Here is a 26,111-nt window from a genome sequence, read left to right on the forward strand (position 1 = left end):
TCACAAATTGCAGCTTGGCTTCTCAGTCGTGAGAATTAGTTTTGCTTTAATCCATGTACACCGTCGTATGACAAAGTATAAATTAGGCTTGCCGCTGCCAGGGATAACAAGTATCATGCATACATAAATGTTTTATGCATGCATGGTACGGGAAGACACTTCAGAGATCTAAGCATCCACAGGTGTCATATGTTGTGCGTTAAACAACAACACATGGCCGTGTGCCCTCTGCGTCTCCCATTGCTTCTCGTGGTCTGTCTCTCTTTCAGCGTAGCCAAAGCTCATAGTTTAACTTCCTGTGCTTCCACCCTGCTTTTTTATATTCCTTCTCTTCTCCACTTCCTCTTTCTTAATCCTTCACTCTCTCACCCTCTTTCTCTCTCCTGGCTGCTTTGTGCTTCTGGACTAATCCTTTCCTCGCTGCCTTAACCCCAACCTGACCCACCCACCCCGCCCACCCACCTACCTGGACCCCCACCCTTCCACCCATGTTGTGCCCTCGGCCCCTCCAACCTCCCGTAATCCCCTTGCGTAGCTGGCGCCCGTGGCTCGGAGGCCCGCCGAGACTCCCTCTTCTGTGCCGACGAGCTCGACTCTCTGTTCTCCTACTTTGACACTTCTTCCAAGCTAAGGAGCAGTAAGTACTAAAAGGCTCAATGTTTCCTACACCCCTCCTCCTCCTCCTCCATCCATTTCTGTGCACCGCTCGCTCAGGTGCATCGCCTGCTAACACCCACTCACCCACCGCCCCTTTTCCCTCCCCTATTTGAGGCTTATGATGGGCAGCCCCGTCTTGTTCAGCACATTGCGGAGCGTGCCATGTGTTCTTCCCGGGGGTTGTCTCTCACTTTCTCCCTCTCTATCTCTCTCTCTCTCTCTATGTATAAATATATATAACTTTTATTGCTTTGTCTATCTCACATGGTTGTGGTCATTGTCCATTGTGTGTTTTTAAAAATTGCCTCTTCGGGTGAGGTGGATAACTGTGGTCACATTCACTTTCTGTCCGTTGGATACATAGTGCACTGGGGTTGAACCGGTTCAGTTATTTTTTTCCCCACTAATTTTGAACCAGTTCATAGTGTTTCCACTGAAAATGTTGGTTCGGAAGTGGAACCAAAAGATGGCTACTGGTTCCATGAAAGCACCAAGGTTCCAAGAATCTACGGAACCAGTTCTAGAACCAAAGTTATTTTGGTGGAAAATGGGCCTGTGAGTACAAAATAGTAGGAAAACACCTGCTTTTTATGAAAGAGCAAACAAAGCCTTCAATACTTAAAAACACGAGTATCGTGATGTTTCTCATGTCCCAATATTACCAATGAAAATATATACAGGATAATATTATTTAAAATATTATTAATTTAAAATAAAAACTTGAAAGACTATGGAACATAACCACCCTTATTCGATATTGCGGTGGCTGGTCATTGGACAGCTGAGGAAGGAAGGTGTTCCTAATATTTTCTCTCCTGTCAGTGTAAGTAGCCATGCCGTTTGTGTATCGGTGCCGGTGGTGAAATGTGAGGCTATTGTGTTGTTTACAGTAAAGAGTGCAGACAGTGGCATCCAGAACAGCGCTGATGGGAGCAGGGAGATGCTGGCCAACACCCCCTCCACTAACAGCCTGGCTGACACAGGTAGAGAAAACGCACGCACGCACGCACGCACGCACGCACGCACGCACGCACGCACGCACGCACGCACGCACGCACGCACGCACGCACGCACGCACGCACGCACGCACGCACGCACGCACGCACGCACGCACGCACGCACGCACGCACGCACGCACGCACGCACGCACGCACGCACGCACGCACGCACGCACGCACGCACGCACGCACGCACGCACGCACGCACGCACGCACGCACGCACGCACGCACGCACGCACGCACGCACGCACGCACGCACGCACGCACGCACGCACGCACGCACGCACGCACGCACGCACGCACGCACGCACGCACGCACGCACGCACGCACGCACGCACGCACACACACACACACACACACACACACACACACACACACACACACACACACACACACACACACACACACACACACACACACACACACACACACACACACACACACACACACACACACACACACACACACACACACACACACGCTGACAGACATGCTAACATATGATGAATCATGCATGTCTTGTTATGCACACACGCTGTTACTCCAGTCCTCGGTAGTCGCATACTGCTGGTTTTCTATCCTACCAATCAGGGACTAGTTGGTACCTGCCATTACATGGACACCAAGGGAAGGCAATTAATGTCCTGGTAGGATGGAACCCCAGTCGTACTGTGTGGAGGAGTGAAGTTGAATACCATTACCATGAGATTCACAGACCTAGTTTATTCGCTGACCTATTTACACAAACATCGTTTTTTTGTTTTGTTGCGTGTGTCTCTCTCTCCATCTCTCCTTCTCTCCCCTCCATCAGAGGCTCCGGAGCCTCCACCCATGGCCATGCCAGCCACGCTGCCTCCTCCGTCGCCCTGTAAGGAGATGGTGGTGTTCTACGAGCCCAAGGAGTACAGCCAGGGCCTGCATCTGTACTGGGCGGCGTGCGCCCGCAGCCTGCCGGACATGGCCGAGGCTCTGGCCCACGGGGCCGAGGTCAACTGGGTCAACGGCGAGGACGAGAAGAGGACGCCTCTCATCATGGCCGTGCAGGGCGTAAGTAGAGCTGCAAAGAAGAAATACAACTTACAGTAGCAGTGCTTTATTTAGCCTCCTCGGAGTGTCGGATGGATATCGAGTGTCGGGAAGTTCAGACTGATTGAACGTCCGTTTTCTTGTCTCAGCGCGGGATCTCGCAGCAGGCTAAAAATACGCTCGCTGTATCTTGAATTTCCCCTTTGGGGATCAATAAGTGAATCTAATCTCACCGTGTGTTGACGTGTTTTGTTTTTTCCCAGGGCTCACTGGTTGCCTGCGAGTTCCTCCTTCAGAATGCGGCTAATGTGAACCAGCAAGACGCACAGGGTCGAGGTCCGCTCCACCACGCCACCATCCGGGGACACACCGGGTCAGTGTTCCTCCGTCTCATCACCACTAATAATAAATCACCTTGTGCCTTGCAAGTGTTATCTAGTATTAATCTCTCACAAACTAGCCACACTCATCGAAAACAACGTGTGTCAGACAGTCAGTTGGATCATATGATATGCAGTTCAGTTCAGTGGATACAGCTCAAATAATGACTGACTCACTTGGGTTATGTGATACGCAGTGAGACAGTGACACCTACTGGACAAAACATGAACTGAATGCAATGTATGCCTATCAACACAACATGTTGAGAATGTTCCAGTCAGTTGGTTTTGGCTAACATATAACTATATAAATGCGGTTTCAAGACCCACAGCATGTTGCAGAGTAGATCAATTATTGTTTGGACATAACAGGTGTGGCTCGAGATTTTTAATTTTAACTTAAGTGCAATGCTGTCTCCGAAGGAGAGAAAGCAATTGTGAGGATTTGATCCCAGGCGTATAGGAGTGTCTGTGTTGTTCCAGACACGGGTTTTCGACCTTAACCACTGCACTCTGCCTGTCTGGGCACTTACAGTGTACTTCAAGTAATTGGGTCTAAGGAGAGGTCAAATTCATCAACGCTATGGAACAGTATCCTGCTTGTAGAGGGCACTGATGTTAATGGGAGTCATTTATTCTGCGCTCGTTAAGCTATTAGGAATGAGAGCTGTGTGCTGCTGCTGACGTCACGGTGTTTGATCCAACGGGAATTAAGTACAAGTCCTTGTGCTTAATTTCAGGCAAGTGTGTTTATTCCTGAAAAGAGGAGCCAATCAAAATGCTGCGGACATCGAAGAGAAGACGCCCTTGTCCATGGCAGTGGAGGCGGCCAATGCTGACATCGTTACACTGTGAGTTTCACAGCTGAGGCCTTAAATACAACTATCAGTGAGCATGTATACATCTGGAAATTCAGAACAATACACACATTTCATTAATAAAAACAAAAAAAAAGTACTGAATTTGGGAAAAGTCTGAAACCTTAACCTTAATGTTAACTGTGGAAGGTACTAAGTACAGCAAATAGTAAAAGCGTATAACAGTGACATTGTATTAAACATTATATGCTATTATCTATATATTACATTATGTATTATTAGTCATAATAAACAACATCATGCACACCATACCACCGCTAGCCCCTGACACCCTGTCTTCTTTGACTCCACCCCCAGGTTGCGGTTGGCCAAGATGAACGAGGAGATGCGCGAGGCGGAGGGGCCCTACAGCCAGTCAGGTACCAGCAACAGCCCCACCGAGATGCAGTACAGGAAATGCATGCAGGAGTTCATTAGCCTGCAGCTGGACGAAACCTAGTACCTGTCAAACACGTCTCTGAGAGAAACTAGGAAGTGTGAGGGTCGATTCACTTTCAGCAAACTCCAGTCAAAATGGACAACAAGTTATTTAAAGTAGTTCACACCATAATGACTTCATTCTCATTGTCTTTCTTTAGGTGAGAATGTATGTATAAAGAATGTAACAGGCGTTGCTTTAGGAAAAATATCCACACTCGGTCAACTTTGATGTAGCAAAATTACCTCCACATTTTCTGAATTGGACAAGAATCTGTGTGTGAACTGACTGGACACTGGAGTGAAAGTGAGTTGACCCGACCCTAACATCGCAGGATTTGTTCTTGTGTCCTCCTGTACCTTGTCTGAGTGCAATGGACCTTCTTTTAAACCTGCCAGCCTCCATCCAGGTGCACTGTGTGCGTGTGGTTCCATAGTCGGGTGCTATAGGTTGTGTTAATATGACCAGGTTATAAAGCCATCAACTCCAGGGACAATTGAAGAGCTTATTCCAAAATGTGTTTATTGCAGCTTTAGATGAGTGGATGTCTGGGAATTGTAAGGTGTAGCCGGTTTGACCTGTAGCTCGACCCTCCCCCTTCAATCGTAGCCATCTGAGCGGCCATCGTGTTCTGGGTGAAGCATGCTCTAGTCCTGCTTCTCTGGTCACTCCGTATGGTCTCTCCCCACAGGAACAGAGAATATAATCCCTTTACCCTTTTGGGAAGAAATACAGATTCCTTCCTAGTCCTACAAAATTATTCCAGGCACAAAATATAGGACAAAGTAATAATAGCATGTAATTAACACAAAGTGTGTTTCTTTCTGGTGGCTCAGCAATTTCGTATGTACAGTACCTTGGTACCAGGTCTGCACCATTTTGAGCCCTTTGGTTATGAGCCATATACAGGTATTTAAGCCCATGAGTCATGTGACATTAATATGTGGCTTATAACCAGTAACGTCACTCTGCTCTAGCATTTCCTGTCATTCCTGTACTAACTGGAGAGACACAATGCTTCAGATATGGTTACTTTCTAATGGGTAGTCTGTAGTAATGTGAGTCTTTGGAGGACAAACATAACTTAAAGAGTGCACGTTACACGCTTTCACGTAATTGGGGGTTCCTTTTTCCCTAATGGAAAAACATCATTTTGGAACTGAACTCTTCAACTGTGTAGAAACAGCTGTGACCCGAAGAACTGCCACAGTAAAATCCGGAGTGTTTATTTAACTCGTTTACTCTGTGGCGGCAGTTCGTTTTGCATGCTGTGTTCCTTTTGTGGAATGGCAGTCTTGGTGGATCACAGTCATGTCTTCTTGGCTGATCACGATGTCTTTAAGCAACAACAAAAAAAAAATAACGTAGCTAACCTGGAAACTGCCATCAATATCATAACTAACACTGAAACCTCAAAACAAGGTAGTCCTCTATATCTGGCAATAATCAGGACTTCTGAGACACCAGCTTTGAGTGAAAAAGGTTGTCTCAACAATGCACCAGGTCTGAGGGAATAATTTATTCACATTCCTTTGAAATGGTTATGCAATTATCTTGTCCGTTTTCCTATGCCTGTAAGGTTCCTATTTTGAGTCTTAATGTTTAAGGTTCTGTCATATTTTTACATGTTTGTGTGTTCTTTTTTTCTTTTCCTTTGATACAACAGTGCAATTGACCCTGGGCCTGTTTTAAGTACTGTATGCATTTTAGGTTTGTGAAGTTCAAATGCCTGGTCAGGACAAATATTATTTATTTTTAGCCAGTCTTTTGTTTAGTTCTTTTTTATATATATAATCATAACCACCATATAAGCAGACATACAATGTTGTAAACTATGTACATACATATATACATTTATATATCCATATTCAGCATTTTCACAAAGCAAGCAGAGTTTGTAGGAACTCTTGACGGTGGTAATGTATTCTCCTGTGTGTTATCGAAACACACTTTGCACAAGGGTGAGTGCCATGAGGGCCCTGCTTGGCATCCTTGCTTCTCTTTTTCAGTTAAATAGATTTATTTTGTGGTATTTATCTCTGATCTGAGAATATTGTGTTTTGGGTGTTACAGTAAGTGTGCGAATGGCCCGTCAATGTCGGGAATCAAGAATTGTAAGCTACAATGCCTTTCGATGGCTTCGATCGATTGTCTTAAACTTCAGTGTAGATATTAACCAAATTAACCTACCGTCCCTTTATGGGCATGTCCTTGTAGGCAAAATGTTCCTTTTTTATTATTGTTTTTAGTTGAAATTACCTGATCTAGAGGCTCATAACACGTCGAATACGAATCTGCAAGCTTAAAGATCATCTATTTTCTCCACACAAATTATAAATCCGGCTTTTTGTGGTTTAGGTTGGGATTCAAGTATGGGCAAACTGTTGGAGAATGGCACAGCACTAGAGGAAATGGGTGCAATAGCTTAGAAAAATATCCACATTTAACCATGTACAGCTTTGTATCACCTACTACTTCTAGCTAAGCTTCTATTTATCTTTCCCATAAGGGAGCTTTAAAAAAAAAAAAAAAAAAAAAGAAAGACAGTAAACATTCACAAAGGATGTGAATCTAGGCTAGTATGAAGCACAGAACAGTTGAGTACTTTTAAAATAAAACGTACCGCGATCTGTTACCCGCACCCCGCCCCATACAGCTCATCCCTAGTACTGATGGGCCATCTCATCTCATTGGGCACAAAAGCACTTTTTGTTTTTAATAGCAATCATCTCCAGTGTGCAGGACAGGTCTCATAATGCAGGGTCGTCTGGGAGCCCCTAGTTCTTACCTTAGTAGAGCTGACCTGGCGTTCTGTCATCTTAGGCATCTCTAATCAGAGCCTTTAGTCAGATCTGGGACGCCGGATGAGTGCAATTATGGACTAAAACCAGCACTACCAGCGGGGACATGGTTATGAATCATAGATGTAGAGCACATGAGTGCTTGTGGACTCAAATACGACTGTTTGAATGAATGATGTGTTGAGAGGGCTGCATGTAAACAGTTGCACTAGAGTTCGTTTGTTTGTTTGCTTGTTTTTTTAAGGTTGTGTTGAAGTGATTGAATTGGAGCTCTGGTTTTCTCTAGACTAGACTTGAGAGAAACCACAGACAATGGTCTTTTTTTCTACAGGGTAGCATTTATCTGTACTTGGCCACAAGAGGGCGTACTGTATTCAGAAACATGGCCCGTGTGTTGTACTGTAGATGAAGTGTGGACCGTAGACAGAGGGCTAGTGTTCTTGTTAGTAGCTGGTGTGATTTAACAAATGCCTGTATGCTGCTCTTTGGCAGTGGAACGTTTCATCGTGGTCATTTTGTCTTTATTTTTTTGTCAGTCTGTGATGTTTTGGACCTACAGTATAAGAATTGTACTCAAGGTGATGAGAACCTTTTGTGTGTTTTTTTTGTAAGACTTCCGTCGATGAAACCGGTAGTGATATTTGACCTTTACATGTAAATGTGAGCCATTTAGCTGACGCTCAGCAAGCTGCAGCCCTAGACTTAGCTGTTATTTCCTAGATCACCAACATTATATGTAAACCATGGCGACTCAGCGAGAAGAAATAATGGTCGAGGGTCAGAGCCTTAAGTGCCAGGACAATATTCCTGTGATTTAGGAATGATCATTTAAGGACAAGAATCAGTTGCTTGAATTTGTATGTCCTTGTCTAGGTAGGACATAAAGTATGTACGAGAGTGGAAGGAGATAAGAGTGTCTGATGGCAGTGCTGTGGTTCCTACAGACTGTTATCAGTTTCTTATCAACGTAAAGGTTCAGTTCAGGTTCAGCAAAAACAAACAAACACACACAGACACACCACACACACACACACACACACACCACACACACACACACCACACCACACACACACACACGTAATCTGGCCCCCTCTTCCTCTTATTATGATTAATCGTCTTACATCTAGCAGCAGGGACACAGATAATATCAATTATAGAGAAGGGACCTGAATCATGACCTGAATGGACAAGTAGAACCGAAGATGCCATCAGCCAAGGTCTACACGAGACAATTTTCATTAGCGTTTTAGTTTTCACAAAATCACCTGCGTTTTCCCTTAGTACGCCTCGGTAAGGGCCTCTTAATCAGCCTTTCCAATCAGCTGATGAATAAAAAGCTGGTGAGAGACGTTTCAGGGAGATGCACGCCACATAGCATTAAGCTCGTCACTTTCACCGCCTCTGCTATCCAACACCCCCATTTTCAAGAAATTACAGTCCCATTGACTGGAGTGTGTTTGCCCCTGATTATGTTCAGGTGAGCCGACAGGTTTCAGAGACGGGTCTTATTAAAGTCTAGGCTTTCTGTAATAACACACTCTGCTCCCTTCAAATGGCTTGTCTTTCTGGGTTTCTTCACTCTTGATTACAATTGACTTTACAATGGCCTGCGTCAGTGTATTAGCCTATGGAACTGTATTAGCACATTTACCAATTATTGTAGTTGTGCAATTATACCTTTTGCTAGCTTAAAATTGCTATGTAATGGTACATTTAATTATGAAAACATGACAGTATCGAACAGCATTATTTTTAAGTGAATACACAGGTTAATACACAGGAACAAATCATGTTAAAATTAGTTGCATATGATGGTGTCAGTAGCAGGTCTTCAAGCTAACAATGCAACGCATCATGCAACAAAGTATGAATTAGGCTTCTGGTCATTGTAAAGTATTTCTTCACTGTCTATGTTCTTTACTTTTTCCTCACTCTCTTCCCCAGAGTTTGTGCCTTTTTCTGTTATCTTCTTTCTTTGGGGGTGCTGAGGCCAATACAGCTGTATTTTTGTACATAAAAAAAAACATCTGCACTTTAAATACAATACAGTTGTTAACAAAAACAAACTAACCGTGTGGGCTTTCTTTCTGGCTCAATGGTCATTTCTTCTAACAAAAGGCGTCCTTCGCCTGTTTTCTTTCACAACCATGTGCCTCTTACTTCCTCTCCGTTTCCATTCTGATACCTTGTCTTCTACTTCTGCATCATTCTGTGTCTGTCGAGACTCCGTGGTGTTTCGGACAGGTATGGCTGACTTTCATGTCTCTTTTTTCATTGTCCCTCTCAATTGATTCTCATTGTTATTCTCGCCCTGCTTGTGTTTCTACGCAAAAATCCCAAACCAGATGGAAACTGTTCTGTGTTCACAGCAGTGAACAGGGGTTGTTTTTATCACCTACTGTAGCTCAGACTTCTTTTGTATTTATTTACTGTAACAATTTAACAAATACAATAAGCTGACTGGTGTTTCTGGTCTTCCCCATTGCAGTGTTTCACTTGCTTCATTTGTCATTGCAGGAGATGCAACGTACCAGGACATTTTCCAGGACTTTACCCATATGGCCGCTAACGACCCAGAAAAATTGAACCGGTACCAGCAGTACGACCAACAGAAACTCTGACACACTGGAGGGAGGGGGCAGAGGGGGGAGGGGGGGTGCACCGAGACGTTCTGAATCCAAATCCACCTGAAGCGGACCTGCAAACATCTGGAATTTGGCATGCGCACTGCACCGCTCACTAGGTAACAGTATATGGAACGGTCCCTTTTCACCAGAACTGCAAAAAATGGCTGAAGGTTGACATTCGTCTGTTCGTAACATCGTTTTTTTTAATTGGCTGCAGTCCCGTCCCTCTGTATGAAGGTATTTCACTAATGGGGAAGTTCAGTAAGTAGTTAGGTGATATCAAGACCTAAACTTTTTATTTTATTTTATTTTTAACAATGCTTAGGACATACAGCATGCAAATGGTACAGTGGAATAGCCTTGGAATGGAAACACATCATGCGCAAAAATCTAATTATAGTCCAGTCAAGTTAACAGCTGTGTCTTTGTGGCTGTTGAGTGAACACGTTTAGATGTGCTTTTATGCCCTTTGAAATCACATTTTCAAGTTTCAAGAATCAAAATGTTTGTGCTGGATCTGTGCTGTTTCTAAAGAGAATCTACAGAAACCAATTCTATTTAATTACCACGTTGAGTTGGATTCTTTTTTTGAGGCATAAGCCAACAGTATGCTGCAAGATGTCTGTGTTCTTTACAAAGGTGTGTTTTTAGAAGGCAGCCATTTTGGCATTCAGTAGTTTTTCTTTGTAGTTTTTTTGTTTTGCACAAATACCCCTTAAATCACCACTGATGTTTGCCAGTCTTTGTTGGTCAGACTGTGACGTGTGAAACAATGTACAGCGATCAAGGAAGTGCACATATTATTGAAGTTTGTCATGTTAAATTACTATTTTGTTGATGAAAGATATCCTTCCCCTCCCTCCTTTTTTCTTTTTTGCTCCCCTGAATGGTTTTATTAACATTTTATTGTCTGTATGTGCTGGGGGTTGTGGGTCTCGCTTATTTCATGTGAAATGGCATTGTATCAGTCAGCTTATGAACCCGCTCTATTTGGGATTCAATGTCATGGTGAGAGGTTTTAAAACACGTCGATGGACCAACCTGTATTACACATCTGGTGGTGTAGAAGCCCTGTCTACTTATCCATACTGTAGTGTACAGTATGCGTAGAGCCCGCATACAGCTCAATTGATTGACTGACAAGTTTTTTTTTTAAATGTTTAATTATACAATCTTAAAACAGTATATACGAATACAACACTGTTGTCTGTTCTGCACAAATGTACTACTCGCATGATATGTACAGTAGTCATAAACCCATTTACTGAATAAGGTTTGTCATAGCATTATGACCTAGCTGATCATATTTCACTTCCAACATGTGCTGAATGCTGTCCAAAGCCTTCAAACTCAGCCAGGATACTGTTGGAAAAGTGTGGACGTCTGTAAATGAAAATGTGTATCATTCATGAGTCATGACCCTTCGTTTTATGTTTCATTCATACATAAAAGCCTCAAATCTTTTCATCATGCAACAAACACAGTTGCAGCATGGGATACAAATCTTGTACATTTTGTACAGATGCTTTTAAATTCACCGGATATGTAGTGGTACTTGAATCATTAAATAAGCTTTTGTAAATGCTGTTATTTTTTATCATTATGTAATTGTAGCTCATTTTATATTGTGCCTGTCTGTATCCCAGTATACTGCATATATATCTGTCATTTCCAAAGGGCTTTAATACACTTCATGGACTGGATGATTATTGTTCAGAAGGTAAATCTTGGCTGTTGGATTTATTTTGTTCTTGTTTGAGTTTTTTAAAGGGATATTTCACTTTCAAAACATCTTTGGGTAATTTCATCGTCTCAGGCTTTTGTGAACACCCGGACAGTTTTTAGGTTGCTTGATTCAGTAGATATTTGATATTTATTTTAGCTGCTCCCTTCCTATACAAACTTGTAACTTCAAACTCCATTTTAACCATGATAGATTCATCGAAAACACCCGTCCTTGGTTCTGGTGACTCATACGACCCTCCTTATACTGAGGTGTTTTTTTCATTTATTTTATTTTATTTGGAAAATGAAAAAAAACAAAGATCCCCCAAATTATTAAAAACTAGTCCTTACCCGAAGATAGATCATACCCTATTATTGATATATATGCATTTGAGACATTTATCCGCAGATCCCCAAGTGGACCACGAAGCAAGCAAAGCACTGTCTCTGTCTCTCTCACACACATCCACACACACCCACCCTGGCACCCACACAAGATTGTTGAGAGAGAGAAAGAGAGACTCGCGTCGTTCTCAAAAGTTCATGCATTAGCAATCATAACACGGTTAGCACGTGACCCGACAGCGGAAACGCACGCGTGACCTGTCGTTGCACATACCTGTGTTCCCGACTCCTGCTCCATTTGTAAACAGCATGCACAGATAGGAAACTGATACTGGTGTAACGGGCATTAAACACAGTTTGATAAAGTGAGATAGGACAGGAGCCTATCTCCTGTTTCTGTAGCATGAGGCAGCTTGATGTACAAGTACACCCCCTGGACATGATGTCGCAGGGACTTACCCCCAATCCAACCCTTGATGCTGAGTGTCAAGCAGGGAGGCATTGGGTCCCATTTTTAGAGTCTTTGGTATGACCCGGCCGGGGATTGAACCCCGACCTCCCAGTCTCAGGGCGGACACTCTAACCACAAGGCCACTGAGCTGGTTATTTATAGGTAGATAAATGGGAAAAAAAGTAATTGAAAAACACGACCCAACAACTAATCAGAGGTAGCTCCCGGATTGAAAGGTATAACAACAATTGCAACAGGTATAAATGGGTTTAAACCAGCTCAGTGGCCTTGTGGTTAGAGTGTCAGCCCTGGGACTGGTTTAAACCAGATCAGTGGCCTTGTGGTTAGAGTGTCAGCCCTGGGACTGGTTTAAACCAGATCAGTGGCCTTGTGGTTAGAGTGTCAGCCCTGGGACTGGTTTAAACCAGATCAGTGGCCTTGTGGTTAGAGTGTCAGCCCTGGGACTGGTTGAAACCAGATCAGTGGCCTTGTGGTTAGAGTGTCAGCCCTGGGACTGGTTTAAACCAGCTCAGTGGCCTTGTGGTTAGAGTGTCAGCCCTGGGACTGGTTTAAACCAGCTCAGTGGCCTTGTGGTTAGAGTGTCAGCCCTGGGACTGGGAGGTCTGGGTTCCATCCCCGGCCGGTCGGGGTCATACCAAACACTCAAGAGGGTTGAATGTGCCCCAATGCCTCCCTGCTTGGAACTCAGCATCAAGGGTTGGATTGGAGTAAGTCCCTGCGACATATTGGGGTCGGGTCCAGGGGGTGTTCTTGTACATCATGTCCAGGGGTTGTACTTGTACATCAAGCTGCCTCACGCTACAGAAGCAGGAGACAGGCTCCTGCCCCATGTAGGCTACCTCATGGCTCGGCAAGGCTGGCTTACTTTAATTTAAGGTCAAAGCCATTGCATCTCTAAATGAGGCACACTCATTTAGAACTGTCATTGTATGCTCATTTGACAGTAGTTAGCATTATTTATGTCATTTTATAATATAAATAATGTTAACATTATTAATGTAATAATGTAATAATGTTAACATTATTTATGGCCCTCAAACACGGTGCGAGGCTGCAAGCTTCCTCACGTAAAGATGTTTATCTGATGTTTTGACATTTGTCTACTCCAGCGTTTCATAATCGATGTTCCTGCCAACGAACGGCGCCTCGTGCGGTTATCGAAGAATAATGCATGATGTTGACTGCAGGGGATAATTACCTCCGCTGAGTGTGGTGTTTTTTGGTACAGCATCAGATATCTGGGCCTGAAGCACCTGCTCTTTTGGCCTCCGTCTAGATCAGTGCATCTCAAACGCTCCTTGAAAAAATAATTGTGCTGGAATTACTGTGGTCCTAGCATCAAAATCTGTTCACCAATCCTAGTTTATACGAAAACTGTAGTGCTATCACCATGCTTTGGATGCTTCGTGTGCTAATTATACAACGGGTTGTTTCAAGGAAGCAGTCTGATGGGTTGAAAGGGCTTTCTAGCCGTGCTTAAATCACAATATAGGAACAGCTAATCAAAACAAAGAAATCACCTGCTCTGTTCTCCCAGAACGCAGCAGACTCGGTGGCTAGGCTAGCTATTTTCTTCTTGGGACATTTGTGGTCATAGTGGCTACATCTGTCATTAAAACATTATGATTTTTTTAGCGATTATCTTAGTTTTAATGGTAACTATTGTATAATTGCAATATTCCACGAGAGGGTGTTCTCTATCGTCATCTGCGCTGCCTTTCGGAACTCGCCCTGCAGCATCGCAGGCGTGCATTAATGACGATAAAGAACACCCTCTTGTGTAACATTGCTTAATTAAAATCTTGAACGTTTTGGAATAATTAATAACATTTTGACACAGATGTTATCCTATGGCCGGCTGTCCAAACATGTTCAGATGGGGGACCAAATCAATTCGGTGGTCCATGGAAATGGAGGACCACCCCCCGACTTGATAATCAGTTCTCGACAAATGCATTTGAATTTTCTGAGGCCGCACAGGCCCCTCCCTCTTGGACTTTGCACACAGCCACCGTGACCCCCAACAGTATACCCTGCCGACTGAGCTGGAGCAGCATGGTTATGGGTTCCTCCCTCCCTGACCCTCTCTGGTGACAGGCAGCCAGCCAGGTCAACTCAACTCACCAGTGGAGGAAAGTAACTACATTTGGTTATCATTATGTCTCAGTTTGAACAAACCATTAGGAATAACTAGAAATACGCATAAGACCGTTTTTTTTTCTCCTGCTATACATTTAGAATGGAAAACACAAGATCCAACACTGTGAAAATAACCAAATTGAACTTTCTGGCTAAAATGTTACACTCAAATCAGAATGTGGACAATATATGTCCCTCCCTATTAAAGAGGTTATAGTCGGCGTCATGCCACAAATGTTATAAAGCTAAAGGGACATAGCCTATATGGACACGTGATTTAGCCTTTCCCATTTGAACCCTAGCATCCCTATTCTGGTGTGGTGGATGGTAAACATTCGGCAAAACTAACAGATCTACAAGCTCACAACGTGTCGCCAAGTAGGCTACAACTAGAGCCAATGTAGGCTACTTTCTGACACTATAGGGGCTCCATTTTCGTCATCGCTAAACCCCTTATCTCTAAACTTCTCTGCCTTTGTTTTACTATTTTGAAAAAGATTTTTGAATAGTTCAACTAGCCAATCTACATTGACACGTTGTGAACTTGTAGACTGGCCATTTTAACTATTCAAAAATGTTTAGCAAAATAGTAAAAAAGGCAAAGAAGTTTAGTGATAAGAGCTTTAGCGGTGACGAAAATGGGGGCCCTAGGTCTATAGTTGTTTTATTATTATGGATGTTGCAACATTTACATACATACATACATACATACATACATACATACATACATACATACATACATACATGCATGCATACATACATACATACATACATACATACATACATACAGGTCATTGTCCTCTGACATCCATAAAGACATACATACATACATACATACATACATACAGGTCATTGTCCTCTGACATCCATAAAGACAACCCAGTGGTAGGCTACAGTATGTGTATTGTGTAATTCCCCCACAGACTTTTAAAACACTGTTTAAACGTTTTATCACGTTTAAAGACTAAAAGGTCCTAATTTGTTTGCTCTGTATGTTTATGCATTAACTGTTCTGTTAGTCCGCAATGGTTTGGCATGTTGTGCAAGGAAGTGAAATGCAATCTGAAAGCTTCAACTTCAAATTCCTTTATTTTTGTGCAGTGCATGGTTAAACAACATACAGACAGACACCAGATATTTATAAAAAAAATAACATTACTGAAACTCAACTACAGTACTTAAAAGCATATCATATTTTAAAATCCAATTCTGTGTGTGTGTGTGTGTGTGTGTGTGTGTGTGTGTGTGTGTGTGTGTGTGTGTGTGTGTGTGTGTGTGTGTGTGTGTGTGTGTGTGTGTGTGAGTAACGTCTGTCAAGTAAGAGGGGAGTATTTTGTTCAACAGTCCAACACTGTTGAAACATCAGCATGAGTGTGAGTGTCACATCACATTTGTTACTCTGGACACATTTGTCCACATTTAATTATTATGACTTGTTTGTTCTTCCTGACTTATGTTACAAATAAAGGCAACTGCACCAGTACCCACCACTTAAAATGACATCTCTCAGTGTCTACACACACAATGAGATGTTTAGTCTGCCCTCAAGTTGGTGTTACTCGACGTTAACTACATCCATACAATAACAGACCTATGAGTTAGTTGACTGCGAATGACCATTATAAATCACAGATTATATAATAAGAAACTCCCCACATTAACTTTTTTCACGTTCAATTTCTTTACAGAAAGACTTCTAGAAAGGGCAAGTCTGTATACAGTAGGCCTATGTCTGTCCTGCCTTAGTCTCGCATATACTGTGAACGCACGCACGCATGCACGCGCACACACACACAGAGAGAGAGAGAGAGCCTGCTCCTACCATAAACCTTGTTTATTGATCAAAACCAACTTTGCCAGTCACTGGGCTTGGCTAATGGGCTAGGTCTGTCAGCACTGGCTGCCATGTCTTTTCCAGGGAAGTCTGCGGTTTGGTCCCCCTGTAGAGAAATGGAGGGCCGCCGCTGGAGATGTTCTCCTTCATAAAACAACTGCTGTGTGCACCAACAGTGGGAGAGCCAAGCTCCATTAATGTCTGTCTCCCAACCGCAACTTCCAAGGGGTTCTGTGGAATAAGCCTACATGTCAATGCGATTACTAATCGAGGTCCTCTTTCATTTCTCGCCCAAAGGTATGGGCCTGTGACTGAGTCACCCATTTCATTTTCAAACATATAATCATATAAGTGGTCCTTACTAAAGCTCAATTATAAGGTGGCACAATTTCTGGCGTCTACTCACTGTGTGTCATTTGTGGGCAAAGGATGGTTCCGAAACCTGCCTACCATCAATGACATCATCGATGGGGATTCCAAGCCAATAGAAACCTGCCTACCATCAATGACATCATCGATGGGGATTCCAAGCCAATAGAAACCTGCCTACCATCAATGACATCATCGATGGGGATTCCAAGCCAATAGAAACTACAGTATTTGTTTCTCTTCCTTCCTCTATTCCATTGGTCTTGTCTTGCATTAATACAATGTATTAATGCAGAATGTATTAATACTGATGATGTCATTGAAGTGTCCGCAGCGCTCCTAAGAGACCGAGTGACTCTGAGTGAGTAGACAGAAATGGTGCCATCTTATAATGAGCATTAGTAAGGATCAGGGACAGTAGGTCTATGAAGATTGGTTGAAAATGGGTGAAGTGGTCCTTTGAGCCACTGATGATTCATTTCGAGGAGTTTCAACTTTTTCTGTACTATCAGCAACAGTGGATTAGGCCACGTTGCATTAAAGGGGAGGCTGTTATTTTTCATGTAGCACAGATACAATCAAATGTCATAAGGTTGTTAACAGATTGTTATCTTAAAGTGTCCCTAGGTTTATTTAGTGACTTCACAGATGGCCTCTTGTCACCCTATGCAACCCTAGAGTAGACTATACTGCATGGCCTAAATGAACCAATGAAAAACATGACTTATTACTAATATGAATGTACAGTTATGACATATTTCGAGAGGCATAAGCTATCCATCATGCGCTGCAGTCTACCGCAGTGTTAATTTTTTATAATTTTGATTTAGTCTTAGTCTTTTGAATAACACACATTTAGTCTTTAGTCCCATTTAGTCTTCTGAAATTCTTTTTTGTTAGTCTAGTCTTAGTCGACGAAATATCAAAATAATTTAGTCTTAGTCTAGTCTTAGTCTTTTAGTCTTAGTATTAGTGGTTTAGTCTTAGTCTTTTAGTCTTGGTCTTGCTTTTTTAGTCTTAGTCTTTTACTAAGGGGGGGGGGCACTGTCTGGGGAGGCATTGGGGGGACACTGGGGGGGCACTTGGGGGGGGGGCTGTCTGGGGAGGCACTGGGGGGGCACTTGGGGGGGGCACTGTCTGGGGAGGCACTGGGGGGGCACTGTCTGGGGAGGCACTGGGGGGACTGGGGGACTTCGGTCGCAACATATGTAAGCACAGTGCAAGGAATGAATGCATTCGCCATGTATTTGAAGGAAGCCTGATCTAACCACTCTGTCTGGGGAGGCACTGGGGGGGCACTGTCTGGGGAGGCACTGGGGGGGCACTGTCTGGGGGGGCACTGTCTGGGGAGGCACTGGGGGGGCACTGTCTGGGGAGGCACTGGGGGGGCACTGTCTGGGGAGGCACTGGGGGGACTGGGGGACTTCAGTGCACTGTGCTTACCTTAGTCTAGTCTTAGTCTTTTAGTCTTAGTATTAGTGGTTTAGTCTTAGTCTTTATAGTCTTAGTCTTTCTTTTTTAGTCTTAGTCTTTTACTAAGGGGGGGGGGCACTTTGGGGGGCACTGTCTTGGGAGGCATTGGGGGGACACTGGGGGGGCACTTGGGGGGGACTGTCTGGGGACTCTGGGGAGGCACTGGGGGGACACTGGGGGGGCACTGGGGGGGCACTGTCTGGGGAGGCACTGGGGGGCACTGTCTGGGGAGGCACTGGGGGGACTGGTGGACTTCAGTGCACTGTGCTTACATATGTTGCGACCGAAGGTCGCAACATATGTGTCTGGGGACATATATGTCACATATATGTGTGTCTAATGTAAGTTTATTCAGCATATAGTAGGCATGTGCTGATGTTTATGTTTTTGTCAAAATTAAATTAGTTAAAACGTTGATTGAAAGAAATATAGAGCCTTGGCTTATGGGAAATTTGGAAATTATTAAATAATTGTAGCTTTATTTAAATTAATTGATGCTCTGTGTCAGTTCGAACGAGATCCCGGTGACCCTCTCATTACGCTTCAGTATAAATCGTCTTGAAATTAATAAAGCTAATTATTCTTTTTTCGTGTAAAATTTTGTTTGAAGTTAACGATAAACGAAGGCAGTTAGTTGCCACGACATGCAATATTTTTTGTTATTATTGAGAATACTATGGCCTTTTAATGTGTTGAGAAGTAATCAGTAGCATGCAAAGAAACTGTACTGCTTTTTTAAAAGGGAAGAGCGTCAGGCAGGTAAATTGCAGCGCTGACATCGGATCGAGCCTTAAAGTGTAGTGTTAAAATATAAACAATTAATTGAACATGTCCGAAAGAACTTAAATTGGGGGAAATTAATGTTATCGGCTATGTTTTATTCTTAATATCGTATTAAACTGGTTAGTTATTAAGATTGAAGGTCAATAAAGTGGGCGTTTTAAAGTGAAACGACGGGTTGAAAGTGACGAAGTTGTAGTGTTTTAAGTGTCTGAATGTTTAAATACTATTGTCATTTTTATAATAGATCATGTAAGTTAGGCTATGTGTAATTCGTTTTAAAGGTGATTTGAAGTTACAGACAGCAAGTTATGAGTGTTTTAATGTGTTAATAAGTTATGCAAAGTGTACATTGATGATATTGTGTGGATGTAAAAGAAGAATCATTTGAAGACGACTAGATATAATCTGAACCAGCTGTAATTATTTTGGGAATTAACTTTTTGTAATGTGTCACTTTTTGTAATACTTTAATGCTTAGTAGGCCATGATGGGGTCAAGGGGGGTATGCGACAATCCATATCTTCTAATATTTGCAATAAGAATTAGGCTATGTCAAATGGTCAACTACATTTCTGTGCTCATTCAATGATCAATGGGTGAGAAGAAGTCTGCAGGTCTGGAGAGCAGTCACCTTAGAGGTTCCTTGCAGTAGGCTACAGTCATTTACAATCCTATTGTTCTTGTACTCTTTGAAGCTTGCTTAGGTGTGAACCAAAACACATGCCTGGGTTTTCCACTACTCTACAGTTTGTTTTAGAAACTCCAGTCTTCTCTGGTTTGGTTAGTCTGTATAGAAAATACACGCACTACACTATAATTCATGCTTTCGGAAGACATACTATAGTCTGTCACGCTTTTTCGTCACACTTTTTTGTCACACTTTTTTGTCACAAAATGAAAAAACGACATGCTATAGGCCTAGTTCATGGTTTCGGAAGGCACTGGGGGGGGAAATCATGAAAAATCGACATGCTATAGTCATGGTTTCGTAAGACATACTATAGTGGGGGGAGTGCAACAGGCCAACAGCATGTGCCCCCACTCGATTATGATTGGAGGAAGGCCCCTCTCATCCTGATTGGATGAAGGCTTTGCCACCCGCCACCAAAACTGAAACTAGGGTTTTTTGACCCCAGGGGCTGACTGGGGACAGGGAGGAACTCCTTATATGGTCAGCACACTCTATGGTAGGGAGGATTATCCCAAAAAAAAGGGGAAAAAAGTGATATTTGAATTAAGTGAAATCACTGAATATACCTTTAAATAACTCAGAAACTATACAAAACATTTCAAAGTAAAAGGTTCCATCATGTGTACCCACAGTAAGCTGAAATGGGGCTCAATGGCAGCTCTATGCACATCAGTGAGCTGGATGCAATCCTACCTGGAGGGGAGAGAACAGATGGTGGAAGTGAACGGAACACTGTCCCCCCCCCCCTCCCAGTGAGCTGTGGCGTTCCACAAGGAAGCATACTAGGGCCTCTACTGTTCCTAATATATGTAAACGACATGACTTCAGCTTGTGACTGCAACTTGTTCCTGTTCGCAGATGACTCGGCACTGCTGGTCTCGGACAGGGACAAACTGCAGGTTGAAAATGCCCTCAGTTCTGAACTCGGTAGAATCTGCACCTGGCTCGCTGATAACAAACTATCTTTACACCTGGGAAAAACTAAATCCATTCTCTTTGGATCTAATAGTAATCTCAGCAAGGCAAATGGCTTCTTGGTTAGAGTGGGTGACAATGTTATCACACGTAAAGATGAAATTACCTACCTAGGTTCCATCCTGGAGGCTAATCTTTCCGGTGATAAAATGGCCACCAACGTAATCAAAAATGTCAACCAAAGAACAAGATTCCTTTACAGGATCTCCTCACTGGTCGACAAAAACACCTTGAAGACCTTAACAGGAGCCCTTGTACAAGGCTTCTTTGACTATGCATGCACCTCCTGGTACCACAGCACCTCAAAGGCCCTTAAAACTAGGCTCCAGACCTCCCAAAACAAACTGGTCAGGCTCCTACTTGGCCTCACCCCCCGAACCCACCTCACCCCTGCCCACTTTCACAGACTGGCATGGCTTAGGGTCGGCGACAGAGTACAGCATCTTGCAATGGGTCTGGTCCACAAGATTCGATACTCCACCAAGATACCCATGTACCTGTCTAGATACTTCCTTAATGTTAACGAAGTCCACACCGCACAACACCAGAGGGAGTGCAACGAACCATGTTCAACCCAGATTCGGCACAAACAAGGGACTAAATTATTTTCGCTCCTATGCCACCAAAATGTGGAACGCCCTACCAACAGTCATTAAGACATGCGAATCCCTTGACTCCTTCAAAACCGCTCTCAAAGGGCACCTACGGATGGCTGCAATTCGAAACTGGCCCCCGTAAAATCTGAATCCCCCCCCCCTTTTCCCCTCACTGTATATGTTTATTTTCCCTTTTTACCTCCATTATGATGAATTCCTGTACTGTTCTTTGTCTATATAGAAGTGTCTATTTGTACGTCTCTAAATGTTTTGATGAATTGAACATGGTGGACCCTGTTGTAAACAAGTGTAATGCTTAATTGGGTCGTCCACTCACAGTAACAGCCTTTGTATTGAGTTTGTGCTTGAAATGTACTGTAATTCTGCAAACTGTTAATACAATTTTCAATCAATCAATCAATCAATATGGGACGTCAAAAAGTCACTTTCACCTAGAAACTCCATTCACACTTTTTATAATTCAGCTTACTGTGGGCACACATGCTGGAACCTTTGACTTGGAAATGTTTTGTAGTTTCTGAGTTATTTAACTTAAACGTCCAATGCATTCTCAATGGCAATAGCACAAACTTTGGCATGTTACTATACCATATCTTCTAATATTTGCAATAAGAATTAGGCTATGTCAAATGGTCAACTACATTTCTGTGCTCATTCAATGATCAATGGGTGAGAAGAAGTCTGCAGGTCTGGAGAGCAGTCACCTTAGAGGTTCCTTGCAGTAGGCTACAGTCATTTACAATCCTATTGTTCTTGTACTCTTTGAAGCTTGCTTAGGTGTGAACCAAAACACATGCCTGGGTTTTCCACTACTCTACAGTTTGTTTTAGAGAACTCCAGTCTTCTCTGGTTTGGTTAGTCTGTATAGAAAATACACGACACTATAATTCATGGTTTCGGAAGACATACTATAGTCTGTCACGCTTTTTCGTCACACTTTTTTGTCACACTTTTTCGTCACAAAATGAAAAAACGACATGCTATAGGCCTAGTTCATGGTTTCGGAAGGCACTGGGGGGAAAATCATGAAAAATCGACATGCTATAGTCATGGTTTTGTAAGACATACTATAGTCTGTCGGTTTTCATGATTTTGGAGGATTCAAAAAAAATCATGAAAAAACTGGGGGGGCACTGGGGAGGCACTGGGGGGCACTGGGGGGACACTGGGCGGGCACTGGGGAGGCACTGGGGGGAAAATCATGAAACATCGAAACGCTATAGTCATGGTTTCTGTCGTTTTTCATGATTTTGGAGGATTAAAAAAAATTGAATATCATGAAAAAACAACATGCTATAGTCTGTGGTTTCGGAAGACAGACTATAGTCTGTCGTTTGTCGTGATTTTGGAGGATTTAAAAAAAATTAAAATCATGAAAAAACAACATGCTATAGATCATGGTTTCGGAAGACAGACTATAGTCTGTCGGTTTTCATGATTTTGGAGGATTCAAAAAAAATCATGAAAAAACTGGGGGGCACTGGGGAGGACTGGGGGGCACTGGGGGACACTGGGGGGGCACTGGAGGGACACTGGGGGGGGCACTGGCTATAGGCACTGGGGGGGCAGTGGGGGGACACTGGGGAGGCACTGGGGGACACTGGGGGGGACACTGGGGAGGCACTGGCTATAGGCACTGGGGGGACACTGGGGAGGCACTGGGTGGCCCTGGGGGGGAACTGGGGGGACACTGGTGGGGCAGATGGACCTAAATAGGTTTGAATGGGGTTTATAGGTGTAAGTATATAGGACTAGTATCATGCCAAAGTTTGTGCTATTGCCAATGAGAATGCATTGGGCGTTTAAGTTAAGTTACTCAGAAACTACAAAACATTTCAAAGTGCTACTATAGTCCTACATACTTTCACCTAGAAACCCCATTCAAACCTATTTAGGTTCATCTCACGGTGAAAAAGGAATATTTGAAATGTTTCATAGTTTTAGAAATATAGTGTATTTGAGATTTGAGAAATTTACAATGGGGCTCAATGGCTGCTCTATGGGACGTCAAAAAGTTACTTTCACCTAGAAACTCCATTCACACTTTTTATAATTCAGCTTACTGGGGGCACACATGCTGGAACCTTTTACTTGGAAATGTTTTGTAGTTTCGGAGTTATTTAACTTAAACGCCCAAAGCATTCTCAATGGCAATAGCACAAACTTTGGCATGCTACTAGCCCTACATACTTTCACCTAGAAAGTATGAGTGGGGTTTGAACCCACAATCTCCAGATCATGCAGCCAGTGTGCTAAGTCACTGATCTACTTGCTACCTGCCACAACACAGTCTGCTGTTCCCTTTGAGTACAACATTGATACAAAAATAAAATACAAAAAATAAAATAACAGGAGATTTGTCTATTGTTTCTTTTGCTGTTGTTTATCTCTAGACGTTTGAATGTTTATGAACCACAATGGAAACAAGTCTCTGGCTCTTCTGTCATTATCTATTCGGCCTTTTAAGAACAGCATGCACAGTGGCTCACTGGGTACAGAGCCTGCCTGGGAATCAGGAGGCTGCAGGTTCAAGTCCTGGCTCTGACATAGTGTCCCAAAATCATGAAAATATGACAAAATATATTATGCCGTCCCAAACCATGGACTATAGTATGTCGTTTTTTCACGATTTTCATCTTTTTTTCAAATCCTCAAAAATCATGAAAAACGACATGCTATGGTATGCCGTCCGAAACCATGAACTATAGTATGTCGTTTTTTCATGATTTTCATCTTTTTTTCAAATAGTCCAAAATCACGAAAAACGTCATGCTATAGTATGCCGTCCGAAAAAAATTATAACTTTGGCATGCTACTAGTCCTACATACTTACACCTAGAATCCCCATTCAAACCTATTTAGGTTCATCTTACGGTGGACATGTTTGCCTGAAAAGGAATCTTTGAAATGTTTCATAGTTTTAGAAATATAGTGCTTTCAATTTGAGAAATTTATAATGGCAGATAGTGGCACGTCAAAAGAACTTTCACCTAGAAACTCCATTCACACATTTTATAATTCAGCTTACTGTGGAGACACATGCTGGAACTTTTTACTTTGAAATGTTTTGTAGTTTCTGAGTTATTTAAGTTAAACGCCCAATGCATTCCCAATGGCAATAGCACAAACTTTGGCATGCTACTAGTCCTACATACTTACACCTAGAAACCCCATTCAAACCTATTTAGGTTCATCTTACGGTGGACATGTTTGCCTGAAAAGGAATCTTTGAAATGTTTCATCGTTTTAGAAATATAGTGCTTTTAAATTTGAGAAATTCAGAATGGGGGTCAATGGCAGATTTTGGCAAGTAAACATTTGAGTGGGGTTTGATCCCACAATCTCCAGATCATGCAGCCAGTGTGCTAAGTCACTGATGTACTTGCTACCTGCCACAACACAGTCTGCTGTTCCCTTTGAGTACTACATTGATACAAAAATAAAATACAAAAAACTAGAAAAAGTGCCCTTCTGGGCACAGGTCTCCACCAGGAGGATAGGACTGTGTGAGATGTTTGGCAAAATGTTTAGGAGTAATATAAACATGTTTGCCTTTGATGGCAATTGGATGATTTGAGGCATTGTTCCAAAAATGTGTTTTGCAAAAATCAACCTGTTGGTGGCGCTATAACAGGCCAATGTGAAAAGGGTGGGATATATTCCTCAGCCTAGTAAGAAAATGTGTGAAAGATTTCACGTAAATTGCATGCTGCGTTCATGATTTGAGGCTTTTGTTCAAAACGGGGCAATCTTGCAAACTGTGAAAGCCAATTATAGCCAATTAGGATGGAATATGAAATATCGGACAGATCCGACTTGAGCACATGACCATAGAGATACTGTGTAACGATTTGTGAGATTTTTGGACAGAATCTGGAGGAGTAATATCAAAAAATGTGTTTTACAAAAGTCGGCCTCCTGGTGGCGCTATAAAAGGCAGATGCGGAAAATGCAGGTCAAAGGTTTGTCCTTGGCCTCTAGGGAGTGTGCATGCAACATTTCACGCAGATCGGTGCAGTTTTAGGTAAAAAATTAGAAAAGCTGCCTCATGGTGGCGCTATAACAGGCCGTTCTGGAAAATGCGGGGCAGAGGTTCATCGTTGGCATCCAGGGAGTGTGTGTGCAAAGTTTGGCATCGACCGGGTTAACGGTGCCGGAGATTAGCTGGTAACGGACGGACGGAAGGACGGACGGACGGACGGACAGACACACACACGGACGGACGGACGGACACACACACGGACGGAGTGCAAAACATACTCTCTCCCCATGCCTTCGGCCTGGTGGAGACAATAAAATAACAGGAGATTTGTCTATTGTTTCTTTTGCTGTTGTTTATCTCTAGACGTTCGAATGTTTATGAACCACAATGGAAACAAGTCTCTGGCTCTTCTGTCATTATCTATTCGGCCTTTTAAGAACAGCATGCACAGTGGCTCACTGGGTACAGAGCCTTCCTGGGAATCAGGAGGCTGCAGGTTCAAGTCCTGGCTCTGACATAGTGTCCCATAATCATGAAAATATGACAAAATATATTATGCCGTCCCAAACCATGGACTATAGTATGTCGTTTTTTCACGATTTTCATCTTTTTTTCAAATCCTCCAAAATCATGAAAAACGACATGCTATGGTATGCCGTCCGAAACCATGAACTATAGTATGTCGTTTTTTCATGATTTTCATCTTTTTTTCCAAATAGTCCAAAATCACGAAAAACGTCATGCTATAGTATGCCGTCCGAAAAAAATTATAACTTTGGCATGCTACTAGTCCTACATACTTACACCTATAATCCCCATTCAAACCTATTTAGGTTCATCTTACGGTGGAAATGTTTGCCTGAAAAGGAATCTTTGAAATGTTTCATAGTTTTAGAAATATAGTGCTTTCAATTTGAGA

The 26,111-nt window shown here is 42.9% G+C and overlaps 1 protein-coding gene across 3 annotated transcripts in view; it reads left to right on the plus strand.

The window, feature by feature from the left end:
- The window catches only part of LOC306927151 (arf-GAP with coiled-coil, ANK repeat and PH domain-containing protein 2-like), a 97,021-nt gene extending 85,193 nt beyond the window's left edge, over positions 1–11,828 (plus strand). For 2 of the 3 annotated variants that reach the window (XM_079506827.1, XM_079506828.1), the window contains exons 18-24: positions 536–637; positions 1,548–1,640; positions 2,469–2,704; positions 2,947–3,056; positions 3,804–3,914; positions 4,239–4,300; positions 9,678–11,828. In XM_079506827.1, coding sequence (XP_079362953.1) covers positions 536–637; positions 1,548–1,640; positions 2,469–2,704; positions 2,947–3,056; positions 3,804–3,914; positions 4,239–4,300; positions 9,678–9,781 — 818 coding nt within the window. In that variant the 3' untranslated portion in view covers positions 9,782–11,828. The remainder of the gene's footprint in view (positions 1–535; positions 638–1,547; positions 1,641–2,468; positions 2,705–2,946; positions 3,057–3,803; positions 3,915–4,238; positions 4,301–9,677) is intronic. The other variant, XM_079506829.1, reaches the window with a different exon arrangement.
- The last annotated feature ends 14,283 nt before the right edge of the window (positions 11,829–26,111 follow it).

Source organism: Electrona antarctica, assembly GCF_951216825.1.
Source record: "Electrona antarctica genome assembly, chromosome: 7".
Taxonomy (NCBI): Eukaryota; Metazoa; Chordata; class Actinopteri; order Myctophiformes; family Myctophidae; genus Electrona; species Electrona antarctica.